This window comes from Egretta garzetta, unplaced genomic scaffold, assembly GCF_000687185.1.
Source record: "Egretta garzetta isolate BGI_Z169 unplaced genomic scaffold, ASM68718v1 scaffold1663, whole genome shotgun sequence".
Lineage (NCBI taxonomy): Eukaryota > Metazoa > Chordata > Aves > Pelecaniformes > Ardeidae > Egretta > Egretta garzetta.
In genome coordinates, this window is record NW_009259068.1 from 6,769 (window position 1) to 19,342 (window position 12,574).

General features: G+C 51.5%; 1 protein-coding gene across 1 annotated transcript in view; it reads right to left on the reverse strand.

The window, feature by feature from the left end:
- The window catches only part of LOC118451911 (prostate androgen-regulated mucin-like protein 1 homolog), a 22,224-nt gene that overhangs the window by 841 nt on the left and 8,809 nt on the right, over nt 1-12,574 (reverse strand). Inside the window, exon 3 of the mRNA XM_035890715.1 lies at nt 593-1,276. Coding sequence (XP_035746608.1) covers nt 593-1,276 — 684 coding nt within the window. The remainder of the gene's footprint in view (nt 1-592; nt 1,277-12,574) is intronic.

A 12,574-nucleotide genomic window follows, 5' to 3' on the forward strand; every position in this document is an offset into this window, starting at 1 on the left:
ACCCCCTCGCCATAAAGGCAGGGCAGGTGGATTTGGGATAAAACACAGCTGGGCTTTGCTTGAGGACTATGGAATTGCTCCCTGATGCTCCTCCCAGCGCCCAGCAGCATTTAGTGTTGGGCTAAGGCTCGAAAATGCTCCAGATCCCTCCCTTTTCTGGCCTTAGGAAGCGCTTTTAAACTCTCCGAGCTTGCAGAAAAGGACAGGAGAAAGCTAGCGTCAGCTTAGTGAGGTCTCCAGGAGGGAGGAGAAAACCCTACATCTTCCTAACTCAAGCTGCACCCACCATCCAGGCACTTGTTTCCCCTCATCCTTAAGTGTTTCAAGGAAAATTTGCAGCTGAGGATTTCATTCACAACTCCAGGCAACTGAGGTGTGGTACCTACGCCTCCAAGTCTCCACCGGTGGAGCAGACGACATCGGCTCCTCCCGGAAAGCTCAGCTTTTGCTGAATGGTGCTCTCAGAAAGCTGACCACCTCCTTCCCTTCCAATTGTGGGGGTCTGCCCCCCTTATCTAAGCACCTCGAGGTTGCCGTCACATCTACATATGCACATGGATCACGTCTACACATGGAGGGCAGCGGCGCTCACCTGCACTCAAGGCGCGCGGGACCTCTTCCATGGTGACTCCGGTGGAGAGGGTGGTTTTGCCGGTGGCCGCGGCCACAGTGGGGCTCGTCACAGTCTCTGGGGGTGACGTTGGCTCCGCGGCCAGGCTGGATGCCATGACCAGTGTCCCCAGGGAAGGGACGTCCTTGGTCAGTGCTGGTGGCTGGGTGGTGCTGGGGCTCATGAGGACAGGCGTTGGGGACAAGACCATCCCAGGGGATGAGTACAGGTCGCTGGTGGGGGGGGAGGAGGAAGATGATGCAGGTACACCTGCGGAGCTGGGAGCTGCCCCCAAATCCATCGTGCTACTTGCCAAGCTGGCAGTATTTGCTGTCCGAAGACCTGGGGCTGTCTCCAAGGTTGGTGGCACCGAGCTGGGGCTGGAGGCTGCGGATGGGCTGTCTGTTAGGGTGATGGTGGCTGTGGTGACGGAGCTCACGGTGACAGAGGCAGAAGCAGGGGACAGTGCCACCGCAGGGGTAGCATTGTAGCCATCTCCATCCACCAGCCCAGAGGATGCCCCATCTCCAGCAGGTCCTGTGGACAGCGAGGGCTGGCCAGGAGCCAGCGTGGGGACACTGGCATCCCTGGAGCTCAGCCCCACTGAGACCCCCTCCGAGGGGAAGGGAGGGCTGCTGGGCGATGCCGTGGAGTCATCGCCCAGTCCTAGGAGCAAGACAAAGAAGTATTAATAACGGGAAAATCCTTGCGGGAACCTGGGGTTTGGGCCAATGCTACGGGGTTTGGGAATGCAGCTGGAAAGAAGTTTATTGTTTTTAAAATGCTGAGCGCCACTTGAAATAAAGAGATGGGAAATACCCCTGCATAGCTGGACATGAGGTTTAAACCAGCCCCAGCACCATTTTTCCCCAAGATTGGGATCCTCCCATGCCCAAACACCCCCTCCTCATTCCCAGCAGCCAGCAAAGCAGCAGGGGAGCAAGCTCCTCCTCGGCAGCAGCCACCGCGCAGCTGGGGACGATAACACAAGACCCCTCTTTCTCCTCTGCCCCCAGCTCCTTGTGCATTCATTCCTCTCCATCTCTTAGCACGAAGAGGAGTCATTTTTTCCCCTCTGTCCCCACCAGCAGAACGCTAGGGCTTTTCACCCCCCAACCCCTTTCCACTCTCTAAGGCTAAACCCAGCGCTGGCCCAGCACCAGCAGCTTGCTGCCTTGGCACAGCTGGGCCAAGGGAAGAGCATGCCAACGCCACACAACATCAGGAGGGATTTTTATTCCCATGCATCCATTTATTTACACCCCCAGAGCATCCCAAGTCCAGCACTGGGAAGAGCAAAAAACTGCCACAATGAACTAATTATTAGACACGCGTGGAGGACAAAACCACTCAGCAAAACGCTGATTTTGTAGGAAGGCTGAAGCCAAACTCCCACCTCAGCTCCAGAGCGAGGAGCTTGGTGCTCATCTAAGTGAGAAACAGCAGCAGCGAGAGCACAGGCAGCCATCGCGGTAGCTCTTCGTGAGCCGGAGCTCACAGATCATACATGGCTGGGCATCGCTGGTGGGCACATAAGGCTCTCCCCATCACCAAGCCACCACCCCCCCCGGAGATAAGTCAACTCCCACAGCAAAATCTGCGATCACCCCAAAGTCAAACCGAAATGCCAGCCCTGGAGGTGACACCCAAGGAGGCAAGGAAGGACTCAAAACTGCACCCATGATATGTTTTAGATGGAGCAGAGGTGTCGCTGACCCACCATACAACTCTTCATCACATAAAGCTGCACCAAGAAGCAGTGGCCTGGGAAGGACTTAAATTTGGCAGCAAGGGCTGTGCAACAGGGGGTTCCCCCAGCAAAGCCCCTCACTGCTGAGCACCCAGGAGAGCCACCAGGCTCCCAGGGCATAGGCAGCACCTCCTGCTGCAGAAGAGATGGAAACACTTGGCAGCTGTGGGTAGGAAGGGTGGGATGCAGCACCAGTGAGCAGGGGCTCATTAAACCATGGGCTCAGGTGTTTTCAACCATCAGTGTAAACAGAAGGCTGTGGGTATCTAATACAGCTTCACTCAACCTCTACCCCTTCAGCAGAAGGGACATCTCAGCTAAGGACCTCCAGCTGACCACAGCAAGCCCTGGGTGGGCAGCACACCTTCCCCAAAGACATTTTCTGTCTAAAAACAGCAAACAAACACTTGGCCAGGGATATGAATCCAGTTCTGGAGCACAGCTTCCACTAGAGCCCAAGGTATTTAGGAGTACAACTCCCCAGCATACTTGCCCAGTTTTTTTTTTCCTGGCACTGTGGAAGTGGTTAAGTCCCCATCCCTGGAGGTGTTTAAAAGCTGTGTTGATGAGGCACTCAGGGACCTGGTTTAGTGGTGGGATGGCAGGGTTAGGGTAACAGTTGGACTTGATGATCTTAAAGGTCTTTTCCAACCTAAATGATTCTATACCCCTTCAATGGACCCCATTTCCCAAACAGGAGGGTCTGGGAGGTGGGACTGTGGCCATGGGTGCTCTTCTCCCAGGGAGAAGTACTTGGAGATGCCTCTGAGCTTTCATCCTCCTCCATCTCTTGGTCTGCTGAGAGACAAGGCTGATAGACCTTAGGAGGAAGGAGAGGAGATGGATGAGAAGCTGGAGTCTGGCTACCAAATGAGCAACCTGGCTCAGCACCCATGGTTTTCACACCCAGCCTAACCCACAGCAGCAGGGAAGCACCCAGTCCTCCCACCACCTCCTTCCCAGCTTTCCAAAACACATACCAGGCTCCCACAAAGCTTCTGCTGCCAGTGGGGCATTCTGGTGTCCCCTCATTTCAAGACCTTTACATTTCCAGCTTCCTAGTTAATACCTGGGAGTTACTGGCACATAAACTTGAGCTGCATTCCTGTGATAATCCTGAGCTTAGAAGCCATTAGTTCAGATGAATGCACTGGTTTGCACAGCTTGACTTCACCCCCAGCATCTCACCAATGCTAAGACTGCCCACAGTGCTGGCTCCATCCAACAAACCCCACTCCTCCTGTCCCCTCCTCCCACAGAGGCTGGTGGCTCCCTTGTTCAATTCAGGCACTGCAACACCATAAAACCCAATATTCCCTGTGCCACTCCATCCCTTCGCATAGCTCTCCGCACTGATGTGCCATGGGCAGCAAGTGCCAGGTCCCCTACAGGACATGCAGGTTCCACACCAGTGTGGTGGGACCTGCAAGGCACCTGCAGCAACATCTCTTAGGGACCAATGCCATTTGGGGCATGACTTTCCACAGCCAGAAGTAAGCTGCAAGAACCTGCCTCTTCAACATGCTGATATTGAGGTTCAAGTGGTTGATTTCTGCCCTTTTTGCTTTTATGCTGGTACCTACCCTTGCCCTTTCTTGACCAGGCTGAAGCATCCCCATAAAGTCTTCCCAACACCTTCACTTTGGGGAGGGCAGGTGGCAAAGTACAAAGCAGGGAGGCCACTGAAACTGCATCTCTAAGAGAAAGAAGGTACAAGGGCCATTTTGAGGAGGTAGTGTTAGCCTGCAACATCCCAAATCAGAAGAGCTGAAGATGCCTTCAGCCACAACCCTGGGAGAGCATGGCCTCACTGGTTTTCATGGCTGAAGGTGGGACATGAAATCCCTGGCTGGATTTGTGAGGAGCATTGAGCAATGGGGTCTCTGTCAAGGATTTAACACCCTGCAGCCATCCTGGGCCTTCTGCAACAGGAGGCATGGTCTCTGCAGAGAGCGGAGGGTCTGCTTTGGAGACACATGGGTGGAAAGGTCTATCAGCAACACAGGCTGATAGCAAGGCATGAGTGAAGAACCCAAGTACTCCAGCTCCACCAGCCTCCCTGCACCCACACTTCTGAGCACTTGGATTACTTACACACACACAAGCTACACCATACCCAAGCCAGCCTCCCCCATCAGTAGTGACACAAGACATCATCACTTCAAGCTCTATTGCAACAGCAAACTCCTGGGCCTCTGCAGAGCTGCCTGAAGGTGCCCAGCTGACCTGGCAGGGCACTGCTGGGAGTAGCTTGCAGCTCATGCACACCCCCAGCAAAGCACTCATCAACTGCTTTGAAGAGGTCTATGCTGGAGGTGGCAAAGCCAGGGCAGAAATCAGCTGCCACGTGGTCACAGAAGGTGTTGGAAATGCTGACAAGCCCAGACCAAGCATCTCTTCACCCTTAGTGTTCTTCAGATCAGGGTTCAACACCTGTCTGTATTCCTGTAAAATAATCCTTGTTCCAATCACACCTTGGCATTTCAGATGTGCGACTTCTCCAACAGGTAGCAAGCAGCCTCCACAGCACACTGGCTACAGCAGGACCCTCCCAGAGCTGACAGCACCTTCCAAGTTTATTACCTCTCTGTCAGCATAGATGCTTCCAGTCTCTTTTAGACACAGGCAGCCTACCACCTCTCTGCAAAGCCACCCTTGCTTGCTCACACTTCGGGTCAGCAGGGCTTCCATGAGCCCCGTGAACTTTGGAGGCCAACTGACAGGGGCCTCAAGAAGCTGACAATGCTGCTAGCCAGGATGAGTCAGGATGTTTCCCATAATATCTAAGGGGTATAAATTCAGAGAGTGAGCCAAAACTGGCTGCAGGAACAAACCCTGGCTGAGCAGTCTCAGCCAAGCAGGTCACAAGTCACAGGGACATTTCCCAGGAGTGCAAGCCCAGCCAAAAGCAGCACAGGGCTGGGCTCAGCCCGGGTTTTCCCCATCTCCCCCTGCCCTTGCGTGGTCATTGCCACCCAAGCTTTGATTTCCAGAGCAATAGCACTACATTAATCCCTGCTAGCAAACCCTGCCTGTGCCAGCCCTCGGCCATCATCTTGTTCCCCTGAGCCACCATCTCCACCAGGTTACCAGGACCCACAACTTCCCTGGGGTCCAGCTCTCCCATCACCCCCTCTCACCCAGGCTGTGCCCCTTTGCACTGCAGGAAAAGGCCAGCTGGGATGCCAGAAGCAACACAGGCTGCTTCTGAACCAGCTTAGGATGAGGGGATGAAAAGGAGGTGGCTGAGGACCCCCTTGGCCACTAGCCCCACATGTCCTCATGCCCCATCACCCAGCTCAGGGACAGCCTGTCCCCAGGGAGCTCGGTGGCCAGAACACCACCCAGCTTCTCTGCAAACCCAGTCCTCTGCCAACATATCCAAAAAGGAAAAAAAAAACCAGGGTGGGGATTTCCTTGTTTCTCCAAGACCTGGCTGTTCGAGTTGCAGCTGTGAGCAGGAACCAGAGCAGGGCACTGGCATAGGGAATGAAAAAAACACTAGAAAGCTTCTGCCAGGACCACATGACTTCAAAGGCTAAAAAGCCTCCAAAAGGAGTTCTCAGAAGGACCGAAGGATGTTGGCCATCAAAGGATGCCAAGCATAGCTCAGCCCCAAGGAATTTGCCCATCTAATTCACTTATGGCAGCTGACCACCCCACTGGAATCCAGTTCTAGAGGCAGGCAGGGGACAGCCAGGACAAGGTAACCGCCTAGGGAGACAGCGGCTTTGTACTTGGCAGCCCCACATGAGCTTTGAAGTGTCCTTTTTCTCAGTTGTCTTCCCTAGGAGCATAAGAAACAGCCAAGAAAAAACCCAAATCCTTATAACTCAAATATCATGCTCCTAAGGACTATCAACCCTAATCATCTGCCAACCCAAGGAATGAGCCTTCCACCTGATGGGTTATCTCCTTCTCCTATGTTTCTGGAAGCCACACAGAGGTGGAGGTCTCACCCTTGGAGAAGCCAAATGCCTCCTGCGCTCTGCCTGGGACAGGGCTGGCAGCCTCTCCAGCAAAGCCCTTCTCAGGCCCTCCAGAAGCCCTCCCAGCAAGCTTTTAAGTTCTGTTGTCAGCTGAAACGCAGCATCAAATAACAAAACAAGAGAACATCTCCAGCCCAACCAAGTGACATCAGATGAAGCAGCCACACTGCAGCAAACAAACATGCACTGATAAGGCAAAGATGGAGCTTTTAACGAGCTTCATTTCATGACTCATCACATCTGATGTAACTACCAGAAGGTCCACATGACCTAACCCACACACCACATGCCTGCTCTCAGGCTGAATTAACTAAGGCACCCTCACCCCAGCTGCAGTAGGTAATGTTCCTCTAGCATTTAAGACCCCAGGGATAATGAAAAGTCTCCGTACCATTAATATTATTTCTTCTCCCTCCCAACAGCTTGCCCTGACACACATAAGGAATCAAACCACGCTTACTGAACAAGAAAGATAATAGAAAAAATAAACCACCACAACAAGGAGAGCTGTGGGGCACCCACAGCATACCATGCTCAGACAGCAAGGTTGGGTACCACTTCCCACCCCAGTTTAGCATCTGCTTTGGGCCCAGGAACCAGCAAAAGCACATGACCAAGACCATACCCAAGCACCATGCTACTTTTTAAAGTAGACATCCACAGCAATCTCACTGAACACCCATGACGCTAAATGTAGAGTAGGTAAAGAATAAACACTGATACAACACCATCCTCTGGTCAAGACAAGGAGATACATTAGAGGATACCTCTAAGGGTCCCTTCCAACCCAAAACATTCTATGTTTAATTTTGGGATAAACACATAAAACGATGAGAACCAGCATCAGAACACAACAAAAAAAAAATTTAAAGACAAGCTCTACAAAAGCCAGATCCAAGAAGGACCCAACATTATAGACATATACACAAACACTACAGATACATACACCCACAACACACTTGAGACAGAGATTTAGAGCCTGAGCCCGAGCTTAAATAGAAGTCCTGGCCCAATGGGCAGAGGGTGTGTGGGTGGGGGTCCCAGGTGGGGCTTGTTGGGGTCATTAGGGGCTCTTAGCACAGTTGGGGGCTCTGATATAAAAGCTGGTGGCTGGAGCTGTGTCCTTTCTGCCAATTTTTGCTAGGAAAGTAGGAAAAATATTATGGTTACTTAATTTTAAATGATCACACTAGTGAAGGGAAGCGTGTGCACAGGGATTGGTTCTTCTCTCAACTTTTTTGGAGGAGCAATTGGACGCTAAGAGCTAAGGTAAGCTGGCATGGCTCACACTGGGCAGTGTGTTTGGTGGCACACAATTTTCTTTGATCTTCTCCAGGTCCTATATTATGCTGGTGCTCACCAGGTAGCAGTGATAAAGCAACTCTGATTTCTCTGGCTCTGCAGTCTGTGTGGGTTGACTACTGGGTGAAGTGATGCAGAGCAGTGCAGCAGTTTATGTTTAAATATAGGGCAAGGACTTCCTGTTGGTGACCTTGTTGGCTTAACTGTGGTTTCTGTGGCTGGGCATTCCCATACCCTGTGCTGGTTTTCTGCAGTTCCCTCAAACATATAAAATAATTAGAACCAGCATCAGAACACAACAAAAAAAAAAAGATTTAAAGACAAGCTCTACAGAAGCCACGTCCAAGAAGGACCCAACATTATAGACATATACACTAAACACATAAAACGATGAGAACCAGCATCAGAACACAACAAAAAAAAAATTTAAAGACAAGCTCTACAAAAGCCAGATCCAAGAAGGACCCAACATTATAGACATATACACAAACACTACAGATACATACACCCACAACACACTTGAGACAGAGATTTAGAGCCTGAGCCCGAGCTTAAATAGAAGTCCTGGCCCAATGGGCAGAGGGTGTGTGGGTGGGGGTCCCAGGTGGGGCTTGTTGGGGTCATTAGGGGCTCTTAGCACAGTTGGGGGCTCTGATATAAAAGCTGGTGGCTGGAGCTGTGTCCTTTCTGCCAATTTTTGCTAGGAAAGTAGGAAAAATATTATGGTTACTTAATTTTAAATGATCACACTAGTGAAGGGAAGCGTGTGCACAGGGATTGGTTCTTCTCTCAACTTTTTTGGAGGAGCAATTGGACGCTAAGAGCTAAGGTAAGCTGGCATGGCTCACACTGGGCAGTGTGTTTGGTGGCACACAATTTTCTTTGATCTTCTCCAGGTCCTATATTATGCTGGTGCTCACCAGGTAGCAGTGATAAAGCAACTCTGATTTCTCTGGCTCTGCAGTCTGTGTGGGTTGACTACTGGGTGAAGTGATGCAGAGCAGTGCAGCAGTTTATGTTTAAATATAGGGCAAGGACTTCCTGTTGGTGACCTTGTTGGCTTAACTGTGGTTTCTGTGGCTGGGCATTCCCATACCCTGTGCTGGTTTTCTGCAGTTCCCTTCCCCCTTGCTCAGGTGTAATTTTTATTGCGTTATTGCTTCTTATCTAGGGAACTGGTAGTATCTAACTGTGGATGACAAAAGGACTCCTTGTGGTGGTTATAACTAAATGAAACTGGTTTTTGCTTTGGGTTCAACTTGTTTTTCAAGCTGTTCAGCACTGGGCTGCCTCACCTTCTCTGTCACCATGTAATCTGGGCTTTGGGGTGTTCACTTCTCCCTTCTTTGGTTGGAAGGCCCTCTCTGCAGTAAGCAAAGGTCTGACTAAGCTCTGTACCCCTAAGGGAGAGGGAAGACAGAGGTTGTGGTGGTTATCTTGGGCTTTGAACTTCTGTTTCTGCTTTTCTAGGGCACAGTTTCAGGGCCCTGCCTTCTTATCCCCAAGAAATAAGGATGGTGGAGTGGTCTGGGAGCAGCTCTGCAGGGTCTAAGCTCTGTCTCAGACCCAAGAAGCTTTCTATGCCACCTTGGAGGGGCCACCCAGCTGGGTTGGTACTGGGAAAGGGTAACTCCTGGGGATGTCTCTGTTTGCTGTTGAGCTTTAATGAGTAAATTGGGACCAACATGGTGGCTCTCCAGGTCTGTAGCAAGGCTCCAGTGCTGCAATGTGCTGCTTCCTTGCTGCCTGCTCAGCTCCTGCTGTTTTGTGTTTCTTTTGATGCCAGCTTGTGTTGGTGACAGTATAAAACCAGTTGCAAGAGGAGGAAGAAACCAAGTGAGAAAACCAGGAGCCAGAAACATCAACAGGTAAAAGGCAAAGGTAGCCAATAACTGCTTAAAGAAGCCAAGGCCATCGGATCAAATAAATCTGCAGTTGCTCTGGTTTACTGGTGAGCCAAGATGGCTTCCTGTGTGATTAGTTTTCTCCTGCTGTGTGGTCATTAGGTGGTTTAGGTCTTAATAGCTCAAAGCCCAAAGCTTTCTGTAGCCAAGAGAAACAGCTATGGACTGGAAAGGGGTGTGCTGTCTCCAGAGGCCCCATCCCTGGGGGAGAGGCTGTCCCAAACATGCAGCTGGCCAGGGCACCCTGGGGATGTCCCCTGGCAGCCCTCCTTGAGGATGCATCACCCCCAGGCTTGCTGCTGAGCAAACCCACCAGTATCCACCTCCCTGGATGTAGGGATTGTACCAGCAACTTGTCTAGATGCATGGCCTGCATTTTGCAAAAGGCAAGAGCAAAAGCCACATGACCAAGCACATAAAGTTGAGGGCTTTGGGCAAGCTGGCAAGGGGAGGCTCCAAGTGAGGTCTTTGCTAGCTGGTGGGCTATGGCCTGGCTTGGGAGCAGCATCTGCTCTTCTCCAGGCTATTGCATGGAGAAAGGAGGTAACACGGGGGCCTGGCTTGCTCTTGCATGCTTTTCAGACCCTGAGGAAAACTGTTGCAGGCTGATTGCTCTTGAGGAACCAGGCGGACAGCTTCACCATCCTGCAGTCTCTGCTCTTCCCAGCTAAAAACCATAATGCCAACTTCTAAAATTAAGATGATTGCCTGTATGCTGCATGGTCCAGCTCCTTCCTTGCCTGGGGAAGCCTGGGGTGGATATCCAAGTCCTCCTCAGGCAACTGTCTGCCCTCATGTCCGAACCCAGCAGCAAGGGCTGTTGGTGGTGCAACAAACCCACCCTTCACAGGCAACTGCGGAGTTGGGTGGCCACACCACCTCCATGTAAAGAATGTGATGTTCCCCTCAATGCCAAGTGTTGCTTAATTATTCAACTCATCAAGCACTTGATCCTGAAGTTGCAATGAAATTATAGCAGAAAAGAAGGTGAAGAGGAATCTTCAGAGTTTGGTTTTCTCCTAAGAGTGGCAAAGCAACCTGGGGCTACCAGTCAATCCATGCAGCCAGAGATGTCCAATGAGGGTGGAAAGCCTCTGCATTCCCAGAGAACCCCTGACTGGCAAGGCTCTGTGTCCCCCTTGGGGTGTGTTGGCTGGCTGTCACCTCCCATGGTGGCTTTAGCTGGTTGCTTGGCCTAATGAGGCTGCTGGGTGGTGTGGGAACTTTTCCTCTTGGTGTGAACTTCGCCCTCATTAAGAGCAGTAGTTTACAGCACTGGCCCTTTCTAAAATGATTTTTTTTTGCTTGATTTAAATAAAAAAATACTTTATATATTGCATGTTATATTTGTTCAAACATGCACATATGTGTTATGCTGTGCTGCTTTGCCTTATTTACACCATGGGAGGAGGAACCTTGGTGATGGGAGCTGGCAGATGGTCCTGCTGGGCTCGGGCCCCCTCAACAACACATTTTCCTAGGCAGATATCTTGGATATGGCTCTTGAGCCAGCCAGGCGTGTCACACAGCAGCTCTGCCCAAGTGACAACGCACCAGCTAAATAATTTCCCTGGCTGGCTGCTGATTAGTGCTTCTAGGTGCAGCTTTCAATGTGCATCAGCCCCAGCCCAGCCTTCCCCGGGAGGGGAAGCAGTTGGGTGCAGCAGAGGAATTTTTGAGTGTCCTCTGGTATGAGAGGCCAAAGCTGTTGCTTCACTTGGGCTGGGAGCAGGGATGATGAGCTACCCTGTCCTTCAGCTCACAGTTTGGGGAGCAGGGCCAGGAGCACTCAGAGCTTCTCCTCCTCCATGGGCAGCTCAAAGCAGCCCATGGTGCCAGGCTCTGAGATTCCCAAAAAGCAGCCCTTCCCCCCCCACCCCCCTGAGGCTCCTTACAGAGGCACCCAAAAGCCTTTAAAGCCAAAAGCTGCCTCTTGCAGCTACTTTAAAATGTCTCAGCTGGGAGCAAGGTGGCTTGCTAAAGGGGCAAGTGGGCTTGGGGCTGCGGGCAACCAGGAGTTCAAATGGGGGCAGGCATGGTGTCAGGAAAGCAAAGCAGGTTGGAATTTACACCCAGAGTAAATAATAATAATAAGATAAAAACTTCCTTGTGAGGGATGCTATTATTTCATTATGTGGCCAGGCAAATCCCAGCCTTATTTTACCCCTGCCCAGTGATGTCCTCTCTATCACTAAGTCTTGAAGAATGAGCTGGAACCATATTTAAATCATGCTTTTTGTTTTCTCAGGGGTGATAAATATGTATATTTTTTAAGTCCTATTTCTATGGGGGGAAAAAAAGTCATAGAAAGCATCCGAAAGATTCGGGGCTTTGCGGGTGCTTGGCAGCAGCCTGAGAACAAGGGGACCGTACTCCAGGGAAATCTTTCCCAGCTCTTCTGCCAAGCCCCGCTGGTGCTTTAGAGAGGGATGGTCGTGGGAACAGCTTTGGGTTGGTCCCAGGCACTGGGAAAAACCCGCCTTCCAACCCCAAAGTGGCCGAGCGCTGACTCCCAGCAGAGGCTGGCTGATTTTGAGCAGCTCGCCAAGCCCAGGAAGGAGACGAGCAGCGTCCCTGCAGAGCAAAATGTAGATTCATCCCCATCACCTCCCAAATGCGCTTGCTTGGGAAGTAGAGAAACAAGAGCTTGTTGGCAAACTCCCCCTTTGCAAGGAGAAGGATTTGGGAGATGCTTCCTCCTCCTGCACTAGTGGGGTCGCTTAACAGGGGAAGATCTCCCCACAAGCTGATGTGGTCCAGGATGATGGTTAGCTGCTCCGGCAGACGTGGCCTCCCCAGCTGTTGTTTCGGGGACATGGCTGCTGGCTGCAGGCTTTCGCAGGGAGCTCAAAACCTCGCCCGGTCCTGGCCCCTCGCGCTGCTCTGCTGCGCCCCGGCAGCAATTTCATCCTAACAGCGTTCCCCGATGTATTTCTCCTTGCGCGCGTCCCCGTCTCCCGGTTATGCAAGTGTGTTTTTCGTGTTTCTGAGCAAGCAGCTCTTCGTGTTGTTTATTAAA